The sequence below is a fragment of the Physeter macrocephalus genome, chromosome 21, assembly GCF_002837175.3.
Source record: "Physeter macrocephalus isolate SW-GA chromosome 21, ASM283717v5, whole genome shotgun sequence".
Classification (NCBI taxonomy): domain Eukaryota; kingdom Metazoa; phylum Chordata; class Mammalia; order Artiodactyla; family Physeteridae; genus Physeter; species Physeter macrocephalus.
In genome coordinates, this window is record NC_041234.1 from 6,127,976 (window position 1) to 6,154,829 (window position 26,854).

Below are 26,854 nucleotides of genomic sequence, written 5' to 3' on the forward strand. Positions count from 1 at the left end.
TTGAATTATGGTTTTCTCAGGGTATATGCCCAGTAGTGGGATGGCTGGGTCATATGGTAGTTCTATTTGTAGTTTTTTAAGGAGCCTCCATAGTATTCTCCATAGTGGCTGTATCCATTTACATTCCCACCAGCAGTGCAAGAGGGTTCCCTTTTCTCCACACCCTCTCCAGCATTTATTGTTTGTAGATTTTTTGATGATGGCCATTCTGACCGGTCTGAGGTGATACCTCATTGTAGTTTTGATTTCCATTTCTCTGCTGATTAGTGATGTTGAGCATCCTTTCACGTGCTTCTTGGCCATCTGTATGTCTTCTTGGGAGAAATGTCTACTTAGGTCTTCTGCCCATTTTTGGTTTGGGTTGTTTGTTTTTTTGATGTTGAGCTGCATGAGCTGCCTGTATATTTTGGAGATTAAAGTGAGTCTCTACTGCTTCTACCTCCGTTTTTCCCCCCTCTCCCCTTGTCCTTTTATCAATTCCACTTTGAAATGAAATCTGCAACTCTAATAGATGCTACTGAAACTTGTTTGGCAATTCTACCAGATGGTATTTGAATCTCGGGTGTTGTGTGAAAAATGAAAAGACCAAACACATGCACAAATAAATGAAGGTTGAATTAATCTTTATAATTAAATAGAATATTACCCTGCCATGACTGATTTTAGCTTTCAAAGTGGATTGCACTTTGAAATTGCTAATTTTTCAGTGAACTGTAATTGTATTAACGAGGCTTTTTAGATGCCTCAGAGTACTTAAAAATAGATTTTACCGAGCTACTCAGAGAAAAGTTATTAGAACTTTTAATGTAAATATCTCTGAGATCTTGGGGTATATTTCTGTCATGACTTACAGTTGCAAAGCACTTTCCAGTTGTTAATTCTTTGCCTCTATCATCCTGGGATTTAGGTGGCACTGACCAGAAGTTAGGTTGAACTGCAATTGCCTGAGGTATGTTAAAAAATTGATGGGAGAGAAGATCATGGTGTTTTCTCCATAAAATACTCCTAGTGGCATAATAGTGGTGACCATTAATGAAATGCCTAAGGAATATTGAAGGACTGGATGGGCCCCCTTCTTAGGAATGGGTAATATTGATACAATGTCAGGGGTTCTCCCAAGTGGGTCCAGATGCCTTGACAAGTACCACAGTCTAGGTCAGATTGTGTCTCACACCTGAGCATGCGTGAGAATCCCCTGCAGCAGTGGTTCTTAACCCAGGGTGATATTGTACCCCCAGGGGACATTTGGCAAGGTCTGGAGACAGTTTTGGTCACAACTGGGAACAGGGGAGAGTTGACTGGCATGTAGTGGGTAGAGGTCAAGGGTGCTGCTAAACATCCCACAGTGCACAGGACAGACCCCCACAAATGAGAATAATTTGGCCTAAATGTCAGTAGTACCAAGGTTGAGAAACTCTGCCTTAAGGTAAGGTTTGTGACAGTGCAGATTCCTAGGTTGCAACCTGGAGACATTTGACTTAGTAGGTCCAAGATGGATCCACAAATTTGTATTTTAACGCGCTCGCAAGTGATGCTGATGCTGTTGGTTCAAGGATAGAGGTTTGAGAAGCCCTGAACTAGAAGAGTCCAGTGTCAAAGGAACAAGCATTATATATGGGCATTGGCCCCATGGCATCCTTCTTTTAGGAAAACCGTGTGACAGTTTACATTTACCTAATTTAATAATTCAGCAGATATTTCATTTGATCTCTCCCCTGTGTTATGAGGGAGGTAGTTTGAAGTTTTTTCAGGCTGGTAACGAATCGTTCACGTGAGAGGTAAACCTCAATGGAATAAATGAGGACAACTCCGGTTCAGGTGGACTCTTGATGAGAGAACAGGGTATGTTATTGAAGTTAATCTCCACCTTGCCTCCTGTTTAAGTAAGTAATTTAACAATTGGGAGGAGGATTAAGCGGCTGATAAAATTTATCTGAGAAAATGTTAGGTGTTAGGGACTAGGTGTTCAATGTGCATTTCTAAGCCATTTGAATCTTGACATTTGAAAATGGTTTTTAGTAATTTGTATACATTTTTCTTTTCCTCAAAAAGTGCATTGATTTTTCCATGGTATTCCCATTTCTGGTTAATATTTGTATGCTGGCTCTGTTTTAAAATTCAGGTATTTACCTCAACAAAACGTGAAGCATTATCATAAGTTTAATCACATGTTTATATCTGATGAACCTGACCAAAAAGATTAACCTTTGTCCCTATTTTTCCCTTGCTATCTTTACTATTAGTTTTGAAAAATTTAGGACCTTCTTATGTAGAAGAGGTGTTGGCATAATTTTTCTGCAAAGATCCAGATAGTAAACAGATAGTTAATATTTTAGGCTTTGGGGGCCCTATGGTCTCTCTTGCAGCTACTCAACTCTGCAGCTGTAACGTGAAAGTGGCCATAGACAATCCATAAACAAATGAACATGGCTATTGTTGGAGAGGAAAAACTTCTACTACCCTTTGAGGTTCAGTGTTTGGGGGGGTCTGCAAATTAAACTGACAGAAAGTGGATTAGCAGGAGAAAAGACAAAGTTTATTCTCTTAGGTAGGTGGGAGCTCACAGAAAATGTAGCTCAAAGAAGCAGTGAGAATTTGGGCCTCATGCCATCTTTTTTTAAAAAAACACTATTATTTTTTTATTGAGGTACAGTTGATTCACAGTATTATATAACTTTAAGGTGTACAACATAGTGGTTCACAAATTTTAAAGAGTATACTCCATTTATAGTTATTATAAAATATTAGCTATATTCCTTGTGCTGTGCAGTATATCCTTGTAGCTTATTGATTTTATACACAGATTTCAAGGAACAATAAATGGTGGGATATGACTGAGAAATACGTGGGGGAAACTAATGGAAGGTAAGGTTTGATTTAGTAAGGTCTGTGTATGCAATTTCTCATCCTGGCGCTGACTTCTCATCTCTGGTGATAGGAGTCACTCTTTCCCCCTGGTATGAGAAGCCTCCCTTAACAGGGATTTATGACGGTGGAATTCTTTTGGAAGGCCTGCTTTTAGGCAGATAAGGGGAGTGCAGAGAAGGCCTCTTCCTGTATCTGTTGATTCTCAAATGCCTTCAGCTCAAAATAATTCTTATGCTGCAGTGACATATTTTGGACCCCTTCCCCATGTTCCAAAACACAGTGTTTTTTACAAAAATATGTGGTAGGCTTGTTTTGGCCTGTTGGCTTTTGTTTGCTGACCCGTGACATAGAGCCCTGCCTGTGGGGCAGAGAAAAATACCACTTACTTTGGCTTATCTAAAAGCCTAACTATAATATAGGATTGTTCTGGCTCTCAGGCTTTTATCGTCTTCGCTATGTCTGGACAAATGGATTTGGTTAATTGAAGCTTAGGATATTCATTTAATCAGGTCTAGCAGCTGTTCTATTTGCGAAAACTTTGTGAGCAGTTTACCACATGTAATTGAAGGTAATAAAAAGACATTGACACTCTCCTGTTCAGCTTCAAAGGGGATACGTGAGAGTTGCCACTATTTTTAAGGTAATGTTGCCCCTGCCATCAGGGAGATGTGTTGTTTTATGGATTAATCATAGGGTGGTTTTGGGTTCTTAACTCTGTTGTTACTCCCTGCTCCATCTATGTTCAAAGAAAACCCAAATGTTCTTTTTTTAAAAACTCTGTTGGGTGCAGGGCTCACCCAAGTGAGAGGACTATCACAATGATACCAGGAAACTGTTTAGTGCCGGTGTGGCTAAATTATGATTTACCTGTACCAGAGTACTTTCCTTTTTTGGACTGGAAAAACTGCCCACCTTCAAGATAGATGGAGTAGGTATTTTCTTTTCTAAAATTAATTAATTAATTAATTAATTTGGGGACGGCATTGGGTATTCGTTGCTGCGTGCGGGCTTTCTCTAGTTGTGGCGAGCAGGGGCTACTCTTCATTGCGGTGCGTGGGCTTCTCATTGTGGTGGCTTCTCTTGTTGTGGAGCACGGGCTCTAGGCACGCGGGCTTCAGTAGTTGTGGCTCGCGGGCTCTAGAGCGCAGGCTCAGTAGTTGTGACTCACAGGCTTAGTTGCTCCGCGACATGTGGGATCCTCCCGGACCAGGGATCGAACCCGTGTCCCCTGCATTGGCAGGTGGATTCCCAAACACTGCGCCACCAGGGAAGTCCCGGTGTTGGTATTTTCAAGGGAGACGATGGATGTATGGCGCTGCTTTGTAATTTGGAACATACCTTCTTAGAATGTTGTCCATATCGGAGAGAAATGGGGATTGTCTGCAACACTGGGACATTATTCAGGCAGGGTTAAGGGTGGAAGACCTGAAATCTGAGCATTCCTGTCTTCCAGCTTTTGCAAAATCAGAACTATGACTTGCACTTAAAAAGCCCTGTGATTAATGCTGGGCGCTTATCTATTCTCCCCCCAGCATGATGCATGAGCCTGTGAACCACCCCCGAAAGCAATTTGCAGAATTAAAGTTTTTGAAGACTCATGATAAATCATTGCCATTCTTATCAAGAAGGTGAAATTTGATTTGTCAGATAACTGCGTTATTCTTATTTGTGGAATTCAGAAAGCCCCAAAGGATATTAAAGCCTGTTCTCCAGCCTAATTTTCATTAATACCGTTAGCTCTGCTTAGGATAATATCTTCAGCCAGGACATCTACACTAGTCAATCATTTGTTTGCATTATGGAAATTGCTACTGTTTTGAAGGATAGTGTAATTCATGTACAGTCTCCTGAACTTCCGATGCTTAAAGCTCAGAATTTTGATTGATGTTTAATAGTTATTGTAGAACTCATGAGAGGAAACGAGACCTTGGTGTGGTTAAGCCTGACTGGCGCTTTCACAGCTGTTGCAAGCGTTAAGAAAGTTGTGCTATAAATTGTTTGTAAAAGGGCAGTTGATCATCAATTGTTCCATTTTTTCCTTAAGTTAAATTAATAAAAGAGAAAAAATATGCTAAGCGACTTAACTGTGTAGAGGAAACACAAAGCTGTTTAACTAAGTGTTTAAAGTGATGCCTTTGATGTAGTACGTGCAAGACATTTGAGAATTTTCCTGACTCTCCTCAATAGCCAGGTCAGTGGGGATGAAAACAAATGAGCTTTCTGTCTTGATTTCTGCCGATCAGCTTAATAGTAAGTGGCTTTGAAAACTTAGGATAAAGCAGTCAAACTAACCAATCTTTAAATCCCTTTGGTCATCTGTGTAAAAATTACATGTTGTTCGGGCGCTCACAGCCATATAAAGCAGAATTATGTTTGGTTCTGTTCTTCCCATCAGCACTATCAAGTTGTAGTGTACCTTGTGGAAAATTCTGGGAAGGAGGGGTGACTTGAGAGTTTAAATCATGTTGTGTTTAAAGTTTTCAGTGTTCCTTGTTTTTCCAGTTCATTTGTGATAGTTTTTCTCTCTCTCTCAAAGTAATAATCTTTACTTCATGAACTGTCTGTTGTCTCCACAGAAATTAATTGTGGTTTTTAAAGTTCTAGCCCTAAGACTCTAGGGCAAGGAATAAACCCCCAAGTGACTAAGATTTGTTGCATGTACATGTTAGTAATAGCAAAGAGCAAAATAAAAGCAAATATAAAACTTAATAGCTAAGCCATGCACACACACGCACACACCCCACCCTGCTCAGCGTGGATCACTTTAGCAAGCACTGTTGACCACTTACTGTGTACTAGACCCTGTGCCATTAATTGAGGCAACTCAGTGAACAACCTACCCTCAGTGAATTATGTGTCAGCCCAGGAAACTGTGGCTCTTGAGCCATATTTAGCATGCTGCCTGTTTTTGTATGGCCCCCAAGCTAAGCAAGGATTTTACATCTTAAAATTGTTTTGAAAAGTCAAAAGAAGAGGAATATATCATGTTACATAAAAGTGATATGAGAGTCAAATCTCAGTAGTGTCTGTAAATAAAGTTTTATTGGCATACAGCCACAGCCATTCATTTACGTGGTGTCCACGGCTGCTCTCCCAGGTCCAATGCAGAGTTGAATAGTTGTGACAGAGACCATATGGCCTGCAGAGCTGAAAATATTTACCACCTGGCCCTTTACAGAAAAACGTTATTAACCCCTGATCTAGGGAATCCAAGTTATCCTTTCCCAATTCCTTTGTTATCCAAATACTTCTTTCAACTCTCTATTTCACTGCATTGGTATTAGAAGTAATTTTATCCACATTTTACAGATGAGGAAACTGAGGAACAGAGAGGTTCAGATAATTAAGATACTGCTCATACTTCGTCGTAGCGATTATGGCAAGTTGTCATAGAATGTTTTTCTTCAGTCTTTTAATACAAATACAGTGAGGCCATGGATCGTCTTATATATTTTTATATTTCTTTAGCACTGAGGAGAGTCCTGAGCCTCAACGGCATTCTCAATAAGTATTTGTTGTTTGATTGAAATAGCTTATATTAAAAAATACAGTTTTGGTTGCTGTCAAGAGTCAGTCGAGGGACTTCCCTGGTGGTGCAGTGGTTAAGAATCTGCCTGCCAATGCAGGGGACATGGGTTTGCTACCTGGTCTGGGAAGATCCCACGTGCTGTGGAGCAGCGAAGCCTGTGTGTCACAACTACTGAGCCTGCACTCTAGAGCCCACGAGCCACGACTGCTGAGCCTGCGCGCCACAACTGCTGAAACCCATGCGCTCTAGGGCCCACGTGCCACAACTACTGAGGCCGCGTGCTGCAGCTACTGAAGCCCGGGCGCCTAGAGCCTGTGCTCTATGGCAAGAGAAGCCGCTGCAATGAGAAGCGCGCGCACCGCAACGAAGAGTAGCCACCGCTCGCCACAACTAGAGAAAGCCTGTGCGCAGCAATGAAGACCCAACACAGCAAAGAAAAAAAAAGTCAGTCCCGGTGGATTTTTAAAACAAATTTTATTTATTTATTATTTATTTATTTATTTATTATTTATGGCTGTGTCGAATCTTAGTTGTGGCATGTGGGATCTTTTTGTTGCGGTGCACGGGCTTCTCTTTAGTTGTGGTCTGCGGGCTCCAGAGCGCTTTGCCTCTGTAGTTGAGGCCCGTCGGCTCTCTAGTTGTAGTGCGCGGGCTCGGTAGGTGCGGCTGTCAGGCTTAGTTGCCTCGTAGCATGTGGGATCTTAGTTCCCTGACCAGGGATCGAACCTGTGTCCCCTGCATTGGAACGCAGATTCTTAACCACTGGACCACCGGGGAAGTCCCAGTCCCAATAGATTTTAAACATTGCTCCATTTTTCGGAAAGTTCCCTAGGTTCTCAGAAAGTCTCTCTCTTTTTTCCCTCACTTTATCTCTTTCGGTAAGATCAGTTTATATGGAAATGTGCCTTGGTGGGAGCAGCATTGAATGATGTTCTTGGTCATGTGTTAGACTATAACCTTTTACATTTTCTGATACTATTCTTGACATTGATCAGAATGGGTTTATCAACTAAATTACTCATTACGTGAATCAATATTTATTGAGCATCGATCCCTTGCTCTATGCCCGGCTCTGTATTCCGTGTGGCGAACACAATGGGGATTAAGCTTGATTTGAGTAGTATCAGAAAGAAGGTTCTGACAGCTACAGAAACCTCCCTTATAAGTTGATTTATCCCTTTGGTTAATGAACTACTCTTTTAAATACAGATATTTCTCCAGAGTTAATACATTAGATTGCTATTGGTCACTCACATCTTATAAATTAGTTTGAGGCCCCAATGACAGCTAATAGGTTAGCTGCCGTGAGGGAATAACAGTTTTGATGGGCGAGGAGGGAAGGGGAGAGATGACTTTGGGGCACAGTGTATTGCCAAGGAAAGGCCAATTTTGGGTATGATCAGAGAGCAAGTGGTATGAACACACAGGGCCTGCTAGGTACGGGGAGGAATGGATACAGGCAAGAGAAAGGAAGGGAAAATAGAAACCAAGATGGTGAATGCTAAAGGCAACGTTTTCTTTGATCTTTGCTAAAATCAGCTTTCATAGTGTTTCTTGTGTCCATTTTCTGAGGTGTGCAAATAGTGGCCCTCAGAAGAGTCCTCAGACTTTTGGGGTGATATGAATAGCCTGGATTCTCCTGGCTCATGCTTAGAGTCTGGCTTTGCTCAGGAAATCTTCCACCATGCTCCAAGCGTCTCATGGGCACATCTGTCTCTCCATTGATCACAGGGTTGCTTCAACAGCCTTCCTCTCTCACTATGTTGTGTGGCCCCCTGAAACTTGACCTGTGACTAAAAAGAGTGACGTTATTCCCCAGGGGAGTTCAGGTGTTTGGTTAAGGATGTAATCTGGCCTGTGTTCCCCTAAAAGACCGTCCAAATAGGTACAGAACAGTGTTACCCCAGATCCTTGGAAGAAGTCATGTTTCCACTTTCTCTGTATAATCTACAGCCAACATGTATTCATCATGTATGCTGGACCAAGGCATAAAAAAGTGCTTTGTGTGCAATGTCATCGTGAATCCTTGCAGACAAACCAATGAAGTATAGGTACTATTTTTTTTTCCTCAGGCTATATCTGATGAAAAGGAGATCCTGTTAGGATTACATTCAGCTACAGCTAGTAGAAAACATTATATATAATGCCTCACACAAATAGGGGTTTATTTTCCTCATGTCATAGAGGGGGAAGGGAGGCAGTTCATGCCTGATATAGTGGGCTCCAGATGGCACCAACCCTCCATTCCACCCTCTTCAGCATGTCAATTTCTTCCTCTTGGTTGTTACCCTGTGATTACAAGATGGCTGCCCTATCTCTGCCATTGCATCAGCATTGCAGGAAGGAGGAAGAGGAAAGGCTAAAGCAGTGGTTCTTACCCAGCAGGCAATTTTGCCCCTAGGGGACATTTGGCAATGTCTGAAGACATTTTTTGTTGTCACGAGTTGTGAGGTGGTGTTGCTAGTGGCATGTAGTATGTAGAAACCAAAGATGCTTCTAAACATCCTACAGTCTACAGGACAGCTCCCACAGTAAGAATTACCTGGCCCCAAATGTCAATATTGCTAAGGTTGAGAAACGGTGGACTGCAGGCAGAGGGCACGTGCCAGCTGAGTCTTCGTCTTTTGAAACAGATTCCTGGGAGTGCAACAAGGACTTTTGGTTATATGTCATTGGCCAAAGTCTCATCCCGTAGCCAACTGTAACTGCAAAGGAAGTTGGGTGATGCAGCTCTTTTTTGTTGGGTCCATTGTCATCCTGAGAAGAGCTGGGGTCTGATAGGAAGGAAGGGAAAGGAATGTGGATATTAGATATATAATAGGCAGTATTTGCTTCAGAAAAGTTAAGTACTTTGCTCAGGGTCGCACAGGTAGTGAAGATCATTTGAGCCTCCTTTATTGAGGAGGAAGGTCCAGTTGTCATGTGCAGCCCTTTCTGGAGGTCTGTGTGAATAAGGGATAGAAATGCATGCACTGGTTATGGAAAACTCTGGAGTTTATGATCAGCCATAAGCAGACTGGGAAGTATTTTTTGCAGGATATAACATGCAGTCTGTTCTTTTATTTATCCCACTGTTCTCTCAGTGTTTGCAGTGGAACTTGCCTTTCCTTCTTGTCCTTATAACCCATGGAGTAATTGATTTCAGGCCTGCTTCACTAATGCTTTTCCCTTCACAAGCCATCAAGCTATTGGTGCTCCATTTCTTCCATTCTGAAAAAATTAAAAAGTGATGTGATCATCATTTGCTTTAAAGGGTGTATCAGAGTTTATTCAGGAAAATGGGTGCCCTTCTAGGTGTGTCAAGCGGAAAGATGTTTAATGTGGGGATTTGGAGGCTTATGCAATCATCAGGAGGGCTGGGGAGTGAAGGGCAGAGCCTGCCAATGGTCTCCGCTGCCTGCACACGAAAGGGCTCTTCTCAGGAGAATGCTCGGAAGCTGCTGGCAAAGCGCTTTATCTGCTGACTGCAGATGCCCATGTGCCTGCCCATAGCTACCAGCAGCGAGTGAATAAATAGTGTCTCCTCCTCTACTTTTCCAGTCTCCTATGAGTGCTTCTCATTCACAGAGTCTAACCTGCAGTCATGTCCCATGGGGTTTTGGGAGATGTAGTTCTGAGGCTTCTCAGGGAAGAATGTAGAACGGGGCGGGGTGGGATGATGTGGAAGTGACAACAGACTGTCTAGCAGGAGGAGCACTGGGGTTTGAATAGAGGCATAACAACACAGCACATTTGGGGGAAGAAGAGTATTCTTCTCAGATGTTGGCAGTGTTGCTACTAGTATTATTTATCTTTGTGCTCTTAGATGAATAGAGATTCTTTGTATCTTGAAGAGAGCCATTCTGGCTCTCTTCAAGTCATGGTGTTGCTAAATAAATAATAAAAAAGGATTCAGGGGCTTCCCTGGTGGCGCAGTGGTTGCGCGTCCGCCTGCCGATGCGGGGGAACCGGGTTCGCGCCCCGGTCTGGGAGGATCCCACATGCCGCGGAGCGGCTGGGCCCGTGAGCCGTGGCCGCTGGGCCTGCGTGTCCGGAGCCTGTGCTCCGCAACGGGGGAGGCCGCAGCAGAGGGAGGCCCGCATACCACAAAAAAAAAAAAAAAAAAAAAAAAAAGGATTCAGTGACCTGCATATACAGTGCAGAAGGTAATATAGTCTGTGCAGCTCTGTAGTGCAGTGGGGGTCCCAGAGCGTGAGGTTTGAAAAACAATCCATGATTCGTTCACCAGCATGCTCCGGAAAGACCAGTGTTCACTTGTCGTGAGCTGATTAAGTATAGCGCGGAATTAAATACGAGGGAAGTAACAGAACAATGTCGGAACAAGGTAACCTGTAGACATATGATGTATTGTTTGGTGTTGGGGGCGAGTTGTGAGCTCTGGTTACCCGCTCTCTGGGTCATATCAGGCCTTCAGTGTAACTCACAGGGTTTTGAAGGCAAAATTTGATCTGTGCTATATTTGAGGCTCTGGAACAGCAAAACCCATTATGACTGTGTCCTGCGGCACTTGTAAAATCCTCTCTGAGTCTTGAGTTTCAAGTTTCTGCTGATATTTAATATTTGAATTATCTCAAGGCAGATAAGGAAAACATACTATCTTATTCTATTTATTTCTTGAGTGAGGAAAATTGAAAGGGACTGAAGGAAAAAACTCATTACTAAGAGCAGTGTGCAAAGGTCACTGGTTTTTGCTTTGCTGGAATAAAACCGATGTGTTTGGGGTTGCCTGGTGTCTTATGTTGGGACTTCTTGAGGCATAGCTGGAGGTGAGGATCCGTGTGCAAGTGATTTATGATTTATTCAGCAAGTGCTCCCAGGAGAAACCAGCAAGGGAATGAGGGAAGCCAGACTGGCAAGGCTGAGAGACGGACCAGGGTGCCATTTCAGGGTAAGTCTCAGATAGCCTGATCCTGTGGGGAACTCCAGAGGGCAAGTTATACCTCACACTGTGTCCTGAATTGAAGCAAAGGAGCTGGACTTTTCGTATTCCTGCTACAGGCAGTCATTGGCTGAGGGCTGCTGCGATGGCAGTGGAGAAGGGGGCCCACGGCAGATAAACTCCCGGGAGGAGACTGTTTTGAGCGCAGGCAAGGTGTCCTAGTAGCCCTAGGGCAGGCCTTCAGTCTCAGGTGCTGGCCATTAGAAAGGAAAAAGAACATAGATGCTGGGGAGGGATATGCTGAGGTGATAAAAGGGATCCCAGGGGATCTGGGCAGAGGCCTGACACTGTACTTACTCTTTGAGTAAGCTGTTTTTTTGTTTTTGTGAAACCCTGAATCTGGGGAGAGGAGAGAGACAAAGTTTCTTGAGAGCAAGGGTTGGCAAACCTTTTTTCTTTAAAGTGCTAGAGAGTAAATATTTGAGGTTTTGTGAGCGGAAGGGTTTCTGTCCCAACTATTTAACTCTGCCGTTGTAGTGCAAAAGCAGCCATAGATTACATGTAAATGAGTGGGCGTGGCTGTGTTCCAATGAAACTTTATTTAGAGAAACAGATTTGGGGTGGGGAGCCGGGGCAGAGAGTAGATTTGGCTCATAGGCCATAGTTTGCCAGTCCCTGCTGTGGAGCCTCCTTGTATGTGCCTATTTTTCCTTTATCCATTCCCTATAAACTGTAAAACAGGGAATAAGTAGTATGTCTATCAAAAGGATGGTTGTGATGCATCTCAAATTAGTCTGGACTCCCTACCTCCAATTTTTCTGGCATCCTGGTCATCATTCACGGAGTTGCACAGATAATTTCGCTGGAGGGCGACTCATCTCATTTTATTCCTGCTAAAAATATTTAGTTCTCTTTTGTCTGTAAAACAAAACATAGGCTCTCCGCATGGCATTCAGGAATCCCTGTGATCTGGCCAAAGCTGGCTTTCTTGCATTGTTTTTCTGTGTCCACCCCTTGTGCTTTCTTCTCCAGCTACAGGAAACTACTCACCATCTCCCTGACGTGCTCTTTGTTTTTCGTCTCCCTGACTTTGCCCCTGCTGTTTGCTCTCCTGGAATGTCCTTCCTCTCAGCTCTGCATTTTGAAACCCCATCCATTCTCTAAGACTCAGTTTGGTCACCTTCTCCATTAAGCATTTTCCCCATGAGGAAATAATCTCTGCTATGGACTTTGATAACAATATTGTCTCTAAATAAAATGATTTATAGACAATATTGTCTATATCTAAACCTTTATTTATCCTGTATTATATAGTTATTTGCTACATTCACTATGCTTTTAGTATGCTGAGGGCAGGGACTCACTTAGATTTTTTTTTTTTCTTTTTTGCCCTTCACGGTCGGTTACATATAGTAGATATTCAGTAAACGGAGTTTTCAGACGAAGGCTGCATTCCTGTGTCCTTTGATTATTAATGACTTAAGTGCTGAAACTCTGACATCATTTTCCTTTTTCCCTTTTATAGGCAAGAGCTGTTTTGGCAAAAGTTGGCTATCCTGAATTTATCATGAATGATACTCATGTTAATGAAGACCTCAAGGCAGTAAGTGCTAAATTTACTGTATTTTTTCTCGGGCAAGTTTTCCTGGCCTTGGCCTTTCAGCTAACCCAAGTCCAGGCAGTTAAATCTGGTGGTGCCAAAAAGCACCAACTTTTGATTCATTCCTTGGCTAGGTATCAGCCTCGTTATGCCAGGCATATCACAAGATTTAGAGCAGATTCAAAATAAAGGAAGTGTCAGAAAGAATGTGTAGCTGAGTGGGTACCATAAAGCAAATGGACTTGGATTTGGTCTACTTTGATCATAAAGGAAAGAATTAAGCAAATTGAGTATTTTACAATTAGTGAGCGTGTTCTAATGGTCAGTGTGTGATGTTTGTTGTTAAACAGTCTTTATGTGCTTCATTCATATCAAATGACTAGTAATATATCTTGCCTGTTGGAAGTTAACTTCATTAAACTTTATGAGCGTTTTGGCAAACTAAGTGCATATACATATGACTCTGTAATTTATTGTGAGTTGGATTGTATATTTGCAGTAAGTTACTGATGGAGGAATAGTAATTCTTTTTCATTCCGGTATTTTGGGACATATATTTTCCAGCAGATACATTCATTACAGGCCTTTCTAATCATAACCACTGTTATTTTGCTTCCTACAGATAGTTCTGGTAGAGAACTTTTCTTCCTCACAAAAACCCCTGTTTTTATCATTCACTAGATTTTCTTGAAAAAGTAGTTTTTTGGAATTCATTAAATAACAATGGTTCTGAGGTATAGCTCTTTCCTGAAACTGATTTAATAAGCTGCATATCTGTAAGCAATCCTGGCTTTATAGATGAACATTGGAATTTTATAAGATTATTCAAAAGTGAGTGAAAGCATTAATTAGAAAGTTTCTCAGTTGGGCTCCAAGATATAGCCTTCCGAAGTATTGATCCAGTTGCTGTGGAGGAAAATAATTGTGCTTCACAGTATCCCAAAGCTCAGATAGCCCATCTTATTATACATTGTTTTGATCCTGAAAAATCTCACTATTAGCATGATAATTAAAGATACTGACACATTTGCCACGTTCATGTACATTATCTTTTAAGCCCCACACTGATCCCGTGAAATAGATGGTGTTTATCCCCATCTCGCAGAAAAGGACATAGAGACTCAGAGAAGTTAGGTGATTTCCTCAGTGCCATGCCAAGCGTCAGAGCCAGGACTGAAATCTGGGCCCAGGAAGCTCTACTTGTAATCAGAGAAGGGGTTTTGCAGGGTTCTTGTCAGGCAGCTCTGCCGGAGGAACAGAGGAGTGAGTTGAAGGGTGGGTGGGAACTGCTTTCCCAGAGCTGGGTGGGATGGGCTGAGTGAAGAGAAGGGAGGTCATACTGTTAAGTGACGAAGAAGTGATTCTGCCTCTTCCACTTGCTAGTTGTTTGATCTTGTGCAGGTTATTTAACTTCAGTTAGCATCCCTTTGATTATCTGGTTACTGGAGATAATAATAACCAAGTCTTAGTATTCTTGAGAAGATTAAATGAGATTATATAAATGTAAAAGCACCTAGCATAAAGTGTGGCACATAAGTCGTCTCCCCATAAATGATAGCTCTAACTTTGTTTATCAGTATGAGAACTACTGCTGCTAAGAAGGGCATCACCAGGGCACAAAGTACCTCAGCAGTAGAACCTGGATAATTACATGTGATTGGCAGATACTTGAAGAATGCGGGTGAGAATTTGAGATGCGGTTTGGTGTAGTGGTTATGAACATGGACCCTGGAATCAAAGTGTCTGGAATTAAATCCCCATTCTGCCATTTCCTAGCTGTGCAACCTAGGGTAGGTTATGCCACCTCTCTGTGCCTCAGTTTCTTCATATCAAAATGGAGATAGTAATAGTCCCTCCCTTATAGGGCTGCTATGAGGATCGGAGAAGTTAACATATTTAAAGTATGTATGACCCTGGCACAGAGTAAGCACACTGTTAAGTGTTAGTTATGGCTTCTTCAGTTTTTCACTTATGATAGTAAATTATTTTGGTTTGGAAAGGTCATTACGAATTAACACATGCAGTATCCATGTGCCTGAAATTGATTTAAGAGGCTATACAGATGGAACAGTCTCAGGCCTTAACCAAATAAGATAGCATTCAGGGCTCACTCACGGTGTTGAGTTGATCAGGTTTTGTTGGCAGTCTGCTGCTGTTTAAAGTGAATGCCCCAAATTTAAGGATTCAATAAATGTAGTATCTTTTGTGAAAAGAAACCAGACGCCAAGCAGGATGCAGCGTTAGGTGTATTTCCTCATGTCTCCAGGGCCTGAACTGAAGCCATTATATACCAACATTTTTAAGTACTTTCGTGAAGAAACGGCTTTCACCCAACTCATTGCCGAAGCAGGCACAATTACACCCAAGAGTTTCTAACAGTTTAAAAAAGACAGTGAAAAAAATTCAAATACAAGAAGTAAAAATGCATTCATGATCAGAAACTGATAGAGAAAACGAATAAAACCCAACCGGAAAATAGGTAAACGATGCTTGATGTGATAGTAATAGTGTCACTGAGGTTAATGGCAAAAGGACTAAAGTATTGCTGATAAACAATGGGACTGTGTTTTCAGTTTTGAGGAATATGTAGATAAGGACTGCTTTTGGGCTGATGAGAAATTTCTGGTAATACAAGCTCTGAGCATGACAGGCTGTTACAAATGAAAAACAGCTTACTTTATTTGATGCAAGTGAAAGTGTGATTCATCAGGTACAAACACAAAAGGAAAGAGGATAGAGATTGGGGAATGGATTAGATGAAGGTCAAGGGAAAGGCTGAAAGCTCAAGTTGGGCTCTTATGGAGATAAGAGCAAATGGAAAAGAACTTAGAGGCAGATATAAAGAATTAGAAAACAATTTTTTTTTTCTCTTCTGAGGATGACAGGGTAAACTGAGATACCCAGCAAAATATTGCTGAACAACAGTCTCTCTGTAGTCTTTGAAAAGAACAAGAAAAAGGCTGTGCCCTTTATGTGAGCCCCCAGTAGCATGCCGGAAAGCCTATTAGTTAGCCTAGAAAGATAGGCATCAGTCCACGTTCAGACAAACCTTATAAGGTGTACCTTCACTGCTCTTTGATGGAGACAGATGCAAGAGTGAGTTGATACCAATTTGGGGAAGATTTCTGTGTCAGCCAGGAGAGCCAAACCACATCAGGTATTTCAAAGAGAGGAGATATAATACAGGAAATAGGTTGGAAGGCAAAAATCAGGAAGGCGAGGTAAACCAGAGATTAATAACTTTTTTAGGAAGCAGTTACCACCCCTGTGTGTAGGGACACAAAAGGGAGGAGGTGGTGGTACCATTGCTTTTGAGAGCAGACGAGGAACTGCCACTCCAGAGCAGAGCTGGGGCTGTGGAAGAGGGACTGAAGATTCTTCCAGAGTCCTCTTGTCGGAAGAAGAAAGAGGAGAGAGAGGGAATGAAAGAGAAAAAACACAGCATCCTTTCCCCTCCTGCCACCTGCTGATTTCCGCCAGTGCCTCCTATTGGCAGGAAGCCGACTGCAGTGGAGCCTGGGTAACATGGTTTTCAGATTCACAGCCTAGCATTATATTATAGAACGGAGTAAAAGGGTGGGCATGCATCTGAGAGACACTAGGTAAATACTTGACCCCATTAGGCACATCACTCATTGTGAAAACCAATGGAAAATTGCAGTAGGAGCTAAAGTCAGAATCACAGCTGGCCTCCACTTTCTTAGGAGAACTGGATGTGGGTAATTTTTCAGAAAAGATCACTGTTTCTGGTGAGTGATACATACATCAACATAAATATGCACATGGAGATATGTAGATAATATGGGAACGCACATAATGTTCTTTGGGGCGGGTCTTGGTCTGCTCTTGCTAGTGGAACACTTGTGTGTTTATGTGTGTATATGTTTTGTGTGTGCATAAATGACAGAGAGTGCTGCTGCCACTATGCAAGAGTGAGGTGATATTTAGGTGGAATGCTCCAGAAAAACAGGTTGTTAAAATATTGAAATAATTCTGTACTACTTGGTAAAAAAACAAAATGAAACATTGCCGCCAGCTCTCTCAAAGTGATCTCTGACCCCCCATGACCATGGAGAGGCAAGAGTGGGCACTGGAGGGAGGTGCACTGATGCCCCCCAGCCTTCTAGCCAGTCCTCCGTAACTCCCGCACACGAAGTCCCATCTTCGTGTTCCAGTGGCCGCAGCAGACCAAGACCTCCGCTTACCCCCGGTGGTGGCAGCAGGGCATCTGGTTTCATCTGGTTCCCGGTTGGTGTGCTGGTTGGTGCTCCCTCAGAGTCACCCTTATGTGAATGCCTGTGGGAACTGTATCTTCCACAGTGTTCTGTATACTTAGGTTGTTAAACATTTTGAACACCACCCCGTGTGTAGGTGTGTATATATGTATACATACGTACTACTTACGGCGAAGCCATCTAAACACAGCAATCTTGTGTATTACTTTGCTGTTTATATATTTATTTTATTTAAATATATATATATATTTTAAATTTTTGGCTGCGTTGGGTGTTCGCCCCTGCGCGCGGGCCCCCTCCAGTTGTAGCCAGCGGCTGTTTGTTGAGGTGCGCGGGCCTCTCACTGTGGCAGCGTCACTTGTTGCGGAGCATAAGCTCCAGGCGAGCGGCCCTCAGTAGCTGTGGCGCGCAGGCTCAGTAGTTGTGGCGCATGGGCTCAGCCCCTCCACGGCACGTGAGATCCTCCTGGAACAGGCCCGGAACCCACCCCCCACCCCCCACCCCCCCCGCACTGGCAGGCCGACTCCCAACCACTGCGCCACCAGGGAAGTCCGACTTTGCTGTTTAAATAAAGGAAAACATAATTCTAAAATCTGGATTACATTAAGTATTCAGAGTTCTTTGGGTGCCTAAAATAAAATCTTTCTTAGAGGTATTTGGATATATCGCTGAGTATGTTTAAATGGATTTAACTTAAAAAGTGTTCTAGAGTCTGTACTTCCCATTGGCTTATGTAGTATCTTATCGACTTGTGTTTACTGGTCCTACAGAGAAGCTGAAGACATTTCCTTGTTCTGCCCTTATTATGTGTTCTTCACCTTTGGGGAGGGTAATAGCTTTATTCTTCCATTTAGTCTGTTGCATTTGTGCTAGGCATCTAGGATAGGATTTCCACAAAGAGAAAGTCAGATTCCCCTAAATTTTATGATCTGGACAGCTATTCTTAGGAAATGACACGGGAGCCCCAATTAATTCCCCAAAGGTCACTCAATTGAAAAGTCAGGAGGTGGAATTGATTGAAAGTCATTATCACCTTGACCTAGATTTTCACCAGTAACCGAAAGGACAAGAGACTTTTGAGCCAATTCTTGTCGCTTTCACAGTTTAAACATTTTTTTTGAAGATTACAAGTGGTTCTAAAATATTCATGCACATTCATTCTTGTTGCTATCTCTACAACAAGCAGAACTTTCCCAATGGTTGCTAGGTTTCCTAGTTTTTTCTCACTCATTATCAAAGTATTATCACATGGTGGAAAATTTGAAAAATAGAGAAAAGGAATGAAAACGTCCCTGAATGTTGGTACTTGAACGTAATAGTATGTACTTCTGTTTTAGTGTATTATTTTATCCTTCTATTTTTGTATAGCTGTAATTGATGCTTATATATAATTTTGTACACTGACCTTTACAGTTAACATATTGTTTTGTCCTTGTCTTCCATAGCCTTCATTACCGTTATTTAACAGCCGTGTGGTATTAAGTAAACTGTACCCTGATTTATTTAATCACTGCTTCTCCTCCCACTCGTAATTCTTAACCTTCTCCTCCTCCTTCCCTGTACTCTCTTTGTTGAGTCACCAGTTTTCTTATTAGGACCAATGAAAATAACACTGAAGTAGGAGCCTAATGATTTGGACTGTGTGACTTGGCCAGGTTCCGTAATCTCTCCGTCGTTCTTTCCCATCTGTCATATGGGAATAACAGCGGCTGGCCCTTCCTTACTCCCAAACACTTAACCTGTCTTACAGGAAACGGTAAAAATTGTCCCCTATTACCTGTGATGTCCATTAAATAAATGAAATAGATTAACTGAACCAGGCTAAGAAATAGAAAATATGCTCAGTTTAATGATTAAAACAATTTAAAATTTATCCTTCTAAACATAGGTAAGATGTTGGCAAATTTGTAATCACTTACCTCTGAGTTTTGCTCCCCATGATCATTTTCATGGCTGTGGTAGGACCATATTTATGAGAAGTATTTTTAGACCTGGAACTCTTCTTCTTTAGGAAATTTTTGGGTGGTTTTCCATTTCATGTCTGTAGAACAACCTGAATGTCAAGTTTTTGTTTTCGAATGGAACAGGAAAGTACCACTATTAGCAGACTCTTCTAAACGTGACAACTGACCCCACTGATGGTACAAAAAAAGTTAATATTTTTTCTTAACATTCTTTATTGGAGTATAATTGCTTTACAGTGGTGTGTTAGTTTCTGCTGTATAACAAAGTGAATCAGCTATACATATACATATATCCCCATATCCCCTCCCTCTTGCGTCTCCCTCCCACCCTCCCTATCCCACCCCTCTAGGGGGTCACAAAGCACCGAGCTGACCTCCCTGTGCTATGCGGCTGCTTCCCACTAGCTATCTGTTTTACGTTTGGTAGTGTATATATGTCCATGCCACTGTCTCACTTCGTCCCAGCTTCCCCTTCCCCCTCCCCGTGTCCTCAAGTCCATTCTCTACGTCTGCGTCTTAAAAAAGTTAATATTTTTGAAAGAAATTCCTTTGGGAGAATTTTCCGGAGCACGCTGTGAACCCAAGAACGTATCTGAATTTTCTGTCAGTTACAGTCATATTCTGAAAGTTCTGGCAGATCTGTCTTCGGAACAAAAGCTGAAAAAAGGTTGAACACTGGGCACATCTTTAAACTGTGTGATCCGGGAACGCATTAGAATTGCTAGTTAGGGTTGCTTCTTGAAACAAGGAGCTTACTCTGTTTCTTCTGAGGCTGAGTATAAACATCTATCTAAAATACAATCGATTGTAAGATTTCTTTTTATTATGAAGCATCTCAAACATCGGCAAAGTATGTAAAATCGTATTTTGAACGCCTCTAGCTTTAACAAATATTAAACATATTGCCATATTAGCTGTATACATGTACACACACATTTTAAATGAATAAAGCAGATACATTGGAAATTCTTCGTGTAGTCCTCCTTGACCTAATGTCCTTCTTCCCTGCCTATCTCCTTCCCTAGATACGCTCTCTTGAATTCAGTGTTTCTCATTCCCATGCATTTCTTTATGCTTCTGCTACATAGGTATGTGCCCATAAACAGCATATAGTATTGTTTTATAAGTTTTAAAATTTTAAATTCTCTAATACATACAACTTATTTACCCAGCATTGCTTTTGAGGTTATTTCACGTTCACACATACAGACCATTTGTTTAGACTTCTGTGTGGTTTTCCATTATGTGATTATACCACGATTTATTCATCAGCCGCCTCCCCTAAGAGGATTGAGGGAGGGACAGTTTGAAGTCTTACCTCTGTAACTTGCTGGCCAAGTAGAACACCAAAGATGCCAGGAATTGATACTTTCATTCCTGCCTTTCTCTCTGTGCCATTAGTTATTTTATTCTTTTCTTTATATTTTGGCCTGGTCCCCTGGAAAGATTGCTAAGATGAGTCATTAACAAAGGTTACTCTGCAGACAAAATGAGTACCCATGATATGTTAGGGAAGAGATAAACCTGAGCCAGACACTGGCCAACAAATAGGCTGCTGTCAAGTCTGTAACTGTCAAGTTGTGTGTATTCATTCATATCTGTAGTGTGATGCCTGTGGGTCTCATATACCTTCATTTGCCAAATTTTAATTTTTGCTTTTAAAAGAGTATCATGGCTTAAATTTACAAAAATATTACAGCTAATAAGAATATGATTACTCTTGGTTATTTGCTTATTCAAATGTATATTTTTCTTATTTTATTTGCCACAGTAATATATTTTAAAACCAAAGCATTAGGGATCACTACAAACCACTGCTTTTACTGTTACGTGGATATTATTTACAATATTTAGGTTAAGTACTGCTACTTGTGTATATAGAGTGCCTATAGAGTTAAAACTCTGCCATTCTCCTTCCAAAAAAAAGGAACTCAAGAATCAACTATGTCTTTCTCCCTATTTTAATAGACAACATTGTTGTGAGCCATCAACTTCCTTATTTTCCATGCGAGCTATAATCTATGATTTGCCTCTGTAATTTCATGAATCTTCAGCGACCAGAGCATTTTTTGAGCGTTGATAGATAATTTCCATTAATCAAGCTATTCTAGTGACTCCATTGTGCTCAGGGTAGAAAATAAGTCTGAATCACTTTCATTTTTTTTTTTTCCTTCATGAACAAATACCGATTACACTAAATTAGATTTTAACGTTTGACTAAATCATCATCTGTGAACTAAACGAGGTTTCAGCTGAATAAACTGAATGTTATTAGAGGAACCTATGTGACAAATAAATAAAGTACACATTTTTAGAAAAGATCAAGGACTCATGTGGGCGAAGAAATTTCAAACCTAAGATAATATGTTCTGTAAAGGCTAAAGTAGATTTTTCAGTTGTAAAGCAAATGAAATGCATTGTAAATTACTGCAGCTTCTCATTTTTTACTGTCATCCAGAAATGACCATATTGATTTTTGAGCTTTTTATTTTAAAAGAAAATCACTGAGATTAAATTTCATGGCTTTGTGAAGACCGGGTTAACCGGTGATGGCTGAGAGATGATGTGAGGAGTGCAGCGTCTCCGCTGCACGCTCATTTGTGCGCTGAAGTCTTTTTTTTCAGAGCCATCTTTTATCTGCACTTAGAACAGTGATGGTTGTGGTTTGTTTTATTCAGATCAAGTTTTCAGAATCTGACTACTTCGGCAACGTCCTGCAAACCCGCAAGTATTTAGCACAGGCTGACTTCTTCTGGCTGAGAAAAGCTGTTCCGAAAACAGAGTGAGTAAGAAAAATAAAAAAAAGAAAGAAAAAAAGAAAAAAAAAGTGAAATAGATAAATACGTTGGTGGGAAGTGGAGTTTCTTTAGATCAAACTTTGTAATTCCCCTCAAGTCAGAGTAGCTGGCTTGCCAGTTATTTTTGTTTGGCAAAATTTGTGTTATGTTTTGGCAACTCTTATTTCTGATATTATATGAATCAGTTGTTCAGTCTAATTATGACTACCCTACTCCTAGCATCAACACATGTAAAAAGAAGGCTTATTAAGATGCAAATGTTCAGATCATTTCTAGATCTTGTTATGAATATATATATAAGCAAATTTCTCTAGAATTTCACACTCAGGCAGAAACTTCTGAATATCTTAAAAACCAACTATTTAAAAAGTAAAGTATGATTACACATGTAGGAGTAATTGTATACAGGCATACCTGATTTTATTGCACTTGGCTGTACTGAACTTTGCAGACAGTGCGTTTTTTACAAATTGAAGGTTTGTGGCAACACTGTGTTGTCAGATGATGGTTAGCATTTTTTAGAGATAAAGTATTTTAAAATTAAGGTATATACATTTTTTTAGATATAGTGCCATTGCACACTTAACAGACTACCATATAGTATAAACATAACTTTTATATACCTGGGAAACCAAAAAAATTGTGATGTTTGCTTTATTATGGTGGTCTGGAACTGAACCTACAATCTCCGAGGTACGCCTGTGATTATGAAGTAACTATAGGATCTTTGTTGAGGTAATGCATGTCAAAGAACTGATAGCTCTATTATTTTCCTTCAGTAGCAGTTACGATTTACACCCCTCTTCTCAGCAAGCGGTAGGAACTTTTCCTACGGGTAGGGAAGTTTCACTAGGAACTGTTGGGGTCAGGGCCAGTTATGATTTTCTTCCCTAGCAAAGTGTGAATGATGATGACGGTAGCAACTAAAAATTATTATGTGTTTCTAATGTTCCAGGAAGTGACTTACATATTTCAATTCATTTTATCCTCTAGTCAGTTCTGTGAGGTGTAGGTACTATTTATTATCCCCATTTTACAAAATGAACAAGAGGCTTACAACTGAGAAATTCTTCAGCTTAGGTTTAGATTACTTTCTGTTCTGCCTGCTGGTATTACTCTGTTCTGCTATGACCCAGTTCTCCAAGGTTGTTTTCTCTCTCTTCTCCGGATTGGATTATTTCTATTGATCCATCTTCAAATTCACCAGTTCTTTCTTCTGTATTCTCAAATTTGCTGGTGACTCATCAATACAATTTTCATTTTGATTATTGCACTTTTCAACTCCTGAAGTTCCATTTGTTTTTTTTAATAGTTTCTATTTCTTTGTTACGACTGTTTGTTGTCATTGTCATATTTTCCATTAATTGTTTGAAGACAGTTTATTTTAATTCTTTGAACTAATTTACAGTTGCTGCTTTCAAGTCTTTGTCTGTTAAATCCAACATATGGGCTCACTCAGAGTCAGTTTTTATTGATTGCTTTTCTTTACCCTTTTTCTTCCAGCATCGTTTTTTGTCGCTGTTGAAAATGACATTTAGGATAATGTATTGTAGCAACGGTGGATTCTGATTTATTTTTCTGAGGCTTTTTTAAAAGTAACTTTCCTGGACTAACACTGTAGAATCTGTCTCTGCTACAGTATGTGGCCATGGATGTCTCTACTCATTTCTAAATTCTCATTTTTATTTTTTAGCCTCACTTCATGGAGGTTGTCCCTGAGTCTGCATAGCTTAGTCCACAGCCAGGGATCAGGGCAGGGCTTGTGCTCAGACACTTTGAACCTGTAGGGCTTCTGCCCTCTGCCAGTTGATCTGCGTGGGGCTTGGGTGTGCATTCAAAGTCACCAGCCCTTCCCAGTCACCCTTGGAGTTTACTTTCTACTGGGCTCTCTTGGGTCTCCCCCGTACACATGCCTAGTTTCCCAGTCAGCCAGGGATGTGTGGAGAGCTGATCTCACCCTTCTATGACTCTTTCAGTTCCACTGTCTCCCTTTTAAATTTCTGGCTGATCTGTCACTTTCCCCAATGGGAACTGTAACTTCAGGCTCACAAAGCTGTGGGTTTTCCTCATTTGTTTTCTACCAGGTTTATCACTTTCAGCTGGCATAGTTGCAAGTTTTTACCCCTACCCCAAGTGAGTTCACCCCCTGTGGCAGCAAAGCTGCTGGTTTTCCAGCCAGCCCTATCCTAATAAAATAAGTTCTTGCTTGATTGAGCTGGGAGGGATGCTAGTAGTCCCTGGCAAGAAGGCCATAGACTCCTGTTCTACTTCCTCTTAAGTTGTAGCAGTTTTTCAAAATGAAACATTTGTCAATGTGTTGTTTGCCTTTGATCAGTTCCCAGGGCCCTAAAATGGTTGTTCGTTGACAGTTTTGTCCATTTTTATACTTTTTTTTTTTTTAACGAATGAGGCAATTTGTTAACCCAGCATCTTTTGTTCTAATGCTTCTTGTTGGCAGCTGCCACCTGTCCAGCGAATCTGTCCAGATCTCTCTGTCCCTGAGGTGTTAGTTTGTGGCCCCCATCTTGGCCCTTTTCCACCATTCTCAGCCCCTCCAGGGCTTGGAGGACCCGACGGGCCACGCTCTTGGAGCCTCTGCTGAGGGGCTGGGCATGACACCGTTTCTCTGACGCCCTGCATAGATCTTGGTCATGGAACCAACCCCAGCGCCACCCCGGAGGTACAGGTGCTGTGCAGGCAGCTCGTGTGTAGAACCAGTTCTCATCATAGGGAGCGAGCTCTTTGTGCTTGGCCGGCTTGACAGTGTCCACCCATTCAGGGACTTGCAGCTTCCCGGACTTTCTGAGGAAGGCGGCCAGAGCTCTGACGAACTCCCGCTGGTTCACGTCTTTTACAGTAACTCCAGGCGTCGTGCGGCCTCCACGCTGCCAGCCGGGGGAAAGGTATACTTGGCTTTTGTGGAAAGGATGTGTTGACCTTTTCATAGTGTCATAGCTGGGAGCCTGACTTCGATGGCCCTTTTTTTTTTCTCACGGCCCACGTTTTAACCTTGTCTGATATTCTGGTCTCCATATCTTTGGCTGGCTCTTTTTATGCTCTGTGGGTCCCTCGTTACTGCCTCTTCCAACTCCCTCCTCTGTTCTGGCCTCTAGAAAAACTCTAGGCCCTTTACCCTCCCTTGGCTTAAGCTGTGATTACCGCCTCTCGCTCTTAGCCGTGGGCCCCATCTAGCCATCCTACCCGCTGCCCTTCAAATCTTCTTACACTGTGCACCTACAGAGTAAGGTAAAAGTGTTTGACCTTAAGGGGTAGGCCTAAAGCTGAACCCTTGCCCTTATGTGTCCGTGGCTCCCCTCCAAAGCACAAAGGAAGAGAGCAGAGAGCTGATGTGAAGCCGCCTGCTCCATTGTCCTTGATGTTCCCCTCTCGTCACGGTATCTCTTAGTCCATCTCGCCTGTTTCATTCCCAGCCTAAATTACTCAATAGAAATATTAGATTTAGGGTTCTAAAACCAGCTTCTCAAATCTCACGACTTCAAATAGTTTCCAGTATCTCAGTGAGCCTCTACATGTAATATGTAAATCATCCTGCCCTTTCAGGTCTACTTCAGATAAGTTCAAACTCTTGTCTTTGCAACTTGTGAAAAATTCAAACTTCGCACCAGTATTTTTGTGAACTTTCGGGGTCTTCTCAGGGATTCTTCTATATTGGAGATGCTGCCAAGTTAATTCTTTCATTTCAGAATGTCATTATTCATTTGGGTGTGTAGCAAGGCCTGGGTTGCTAATTGAAAAACTCCTAAATGTGTCTATTTTTTTTTTTTTTTTTTCCGGTACGCGGGCCTCTCACTGCTGTGGCCTCTCCCGTTGCGGAGCACAGGCTCCGGACGCGCAGGCCCAGCGGCCACGGCTCACGGGCCCAGCCGCTCCGCGGCACGTGGGCTCTTCCCGGACCGGGGCACGAGCCCGTGTCCCCTGCATCGGCAGGCGGACTCTCAACCACTGCGCCCCCAGGGAAGCCCTAAATGTGTTGTTTTTAACATCATCCTAAAATACTGATGGGCTGTAAGATTCTAATGACCTTGACTATTTCTAATATTTATGCCTTGGAAAAGTGCTGGCTGACTGTGGGCTTAAGCAAACTGTGTGACTTGTGTCTTTGTCTTCTCTGTCAATGAAAACAAATACCTCTTTCACAAGGACATTAAATTGGTTAATATTTCTGGAAAAGTTCTCCTGGAATGAAAATCAGTGCCGTGCTAGTAATTCCTCAGACCATATGTCTATATCCGGGAAAGCAATGTTAGGAAATTTAAGATTCTCTTTGCATGGTAAAGTGATGTGATAGTCATTTTTTTAGAAGAAATTTCAGGTGGGTCCTTTTTCAGGCACTGTGGGGAATTTTAGCTTTATGATACCCATCGACTTTCATTGACAGCTTTTAGGTCTGAAAATTCATGAGTTAATCGAATGAGGATGATTCTGGAGTAGCTCCACTACACTCGTTCACTTTGAACAGCACATCCTGGTTATATTTCCATAAAGCCCTGAAATAACATTTTGCTTCTTTGTGGGTATAGGAGATAAACACCCTTTATGTTTCATTCTCATGGAATCCATTTTAGCTGCAGTAACGTGCATTAAGAAGTTTCTAACACGATGGGAAATTTCAGCAAGAATGAAATTAATTGGGTGGTCATCCCTGAAGGTACATATTTAGGGGTTGGTTCTCAGAATTGTCGCTTCATCAGCTTGCTTAAAAATAGAGGATTTACTTCACTGCTCAGCTTGAGTCAAAAGTAATTTCTTTCCCTCAGGATCCTCTTTCTTTGACAGAAATGATTTTAAGCCAGCCTCCCTATTAACTCACTCTCATTGTGCTGTGACCAAACATGTCTGGATTTTTTTCTCTGTCTTCTGAAAAATATGTAAAAATACATCAAATGTCTGTACACATTATGGTCCTGCCCAGAATTATCTACAGCATGGAATGGGATGGATACAATCTACAGGATATGTG

General features: G+C 41.7%; 1 protein-coding gene across 1 annotated transcript in view; it reads left to right on the forward strand.

The window, feature by feature from the left end:
• The window catches only part of PHEX (phosphate regulating endopeptidase X-linked), a 195,435-nt gene that overhangs the window by 120,664 nt on the left and 47,917 nt on the right, over nucleotides 1-26,854 (forward strand). Inside the window, exons 13-14 of the mRNA XM_007126588.1 lie at nucleotides 12,802-12,879; nucleotides 21,754-21,857. Coding sequence (XP_007126650.1) covers nucleotides 12,802-12,879; nucleotides 21,754-21,857 — 182 coding nt within the window. The remainder of the gene's footprint in view (nucleotides 1-12,801; nucleotides 12,880-21,753; nucleotides 21,858-26,854) is intronic.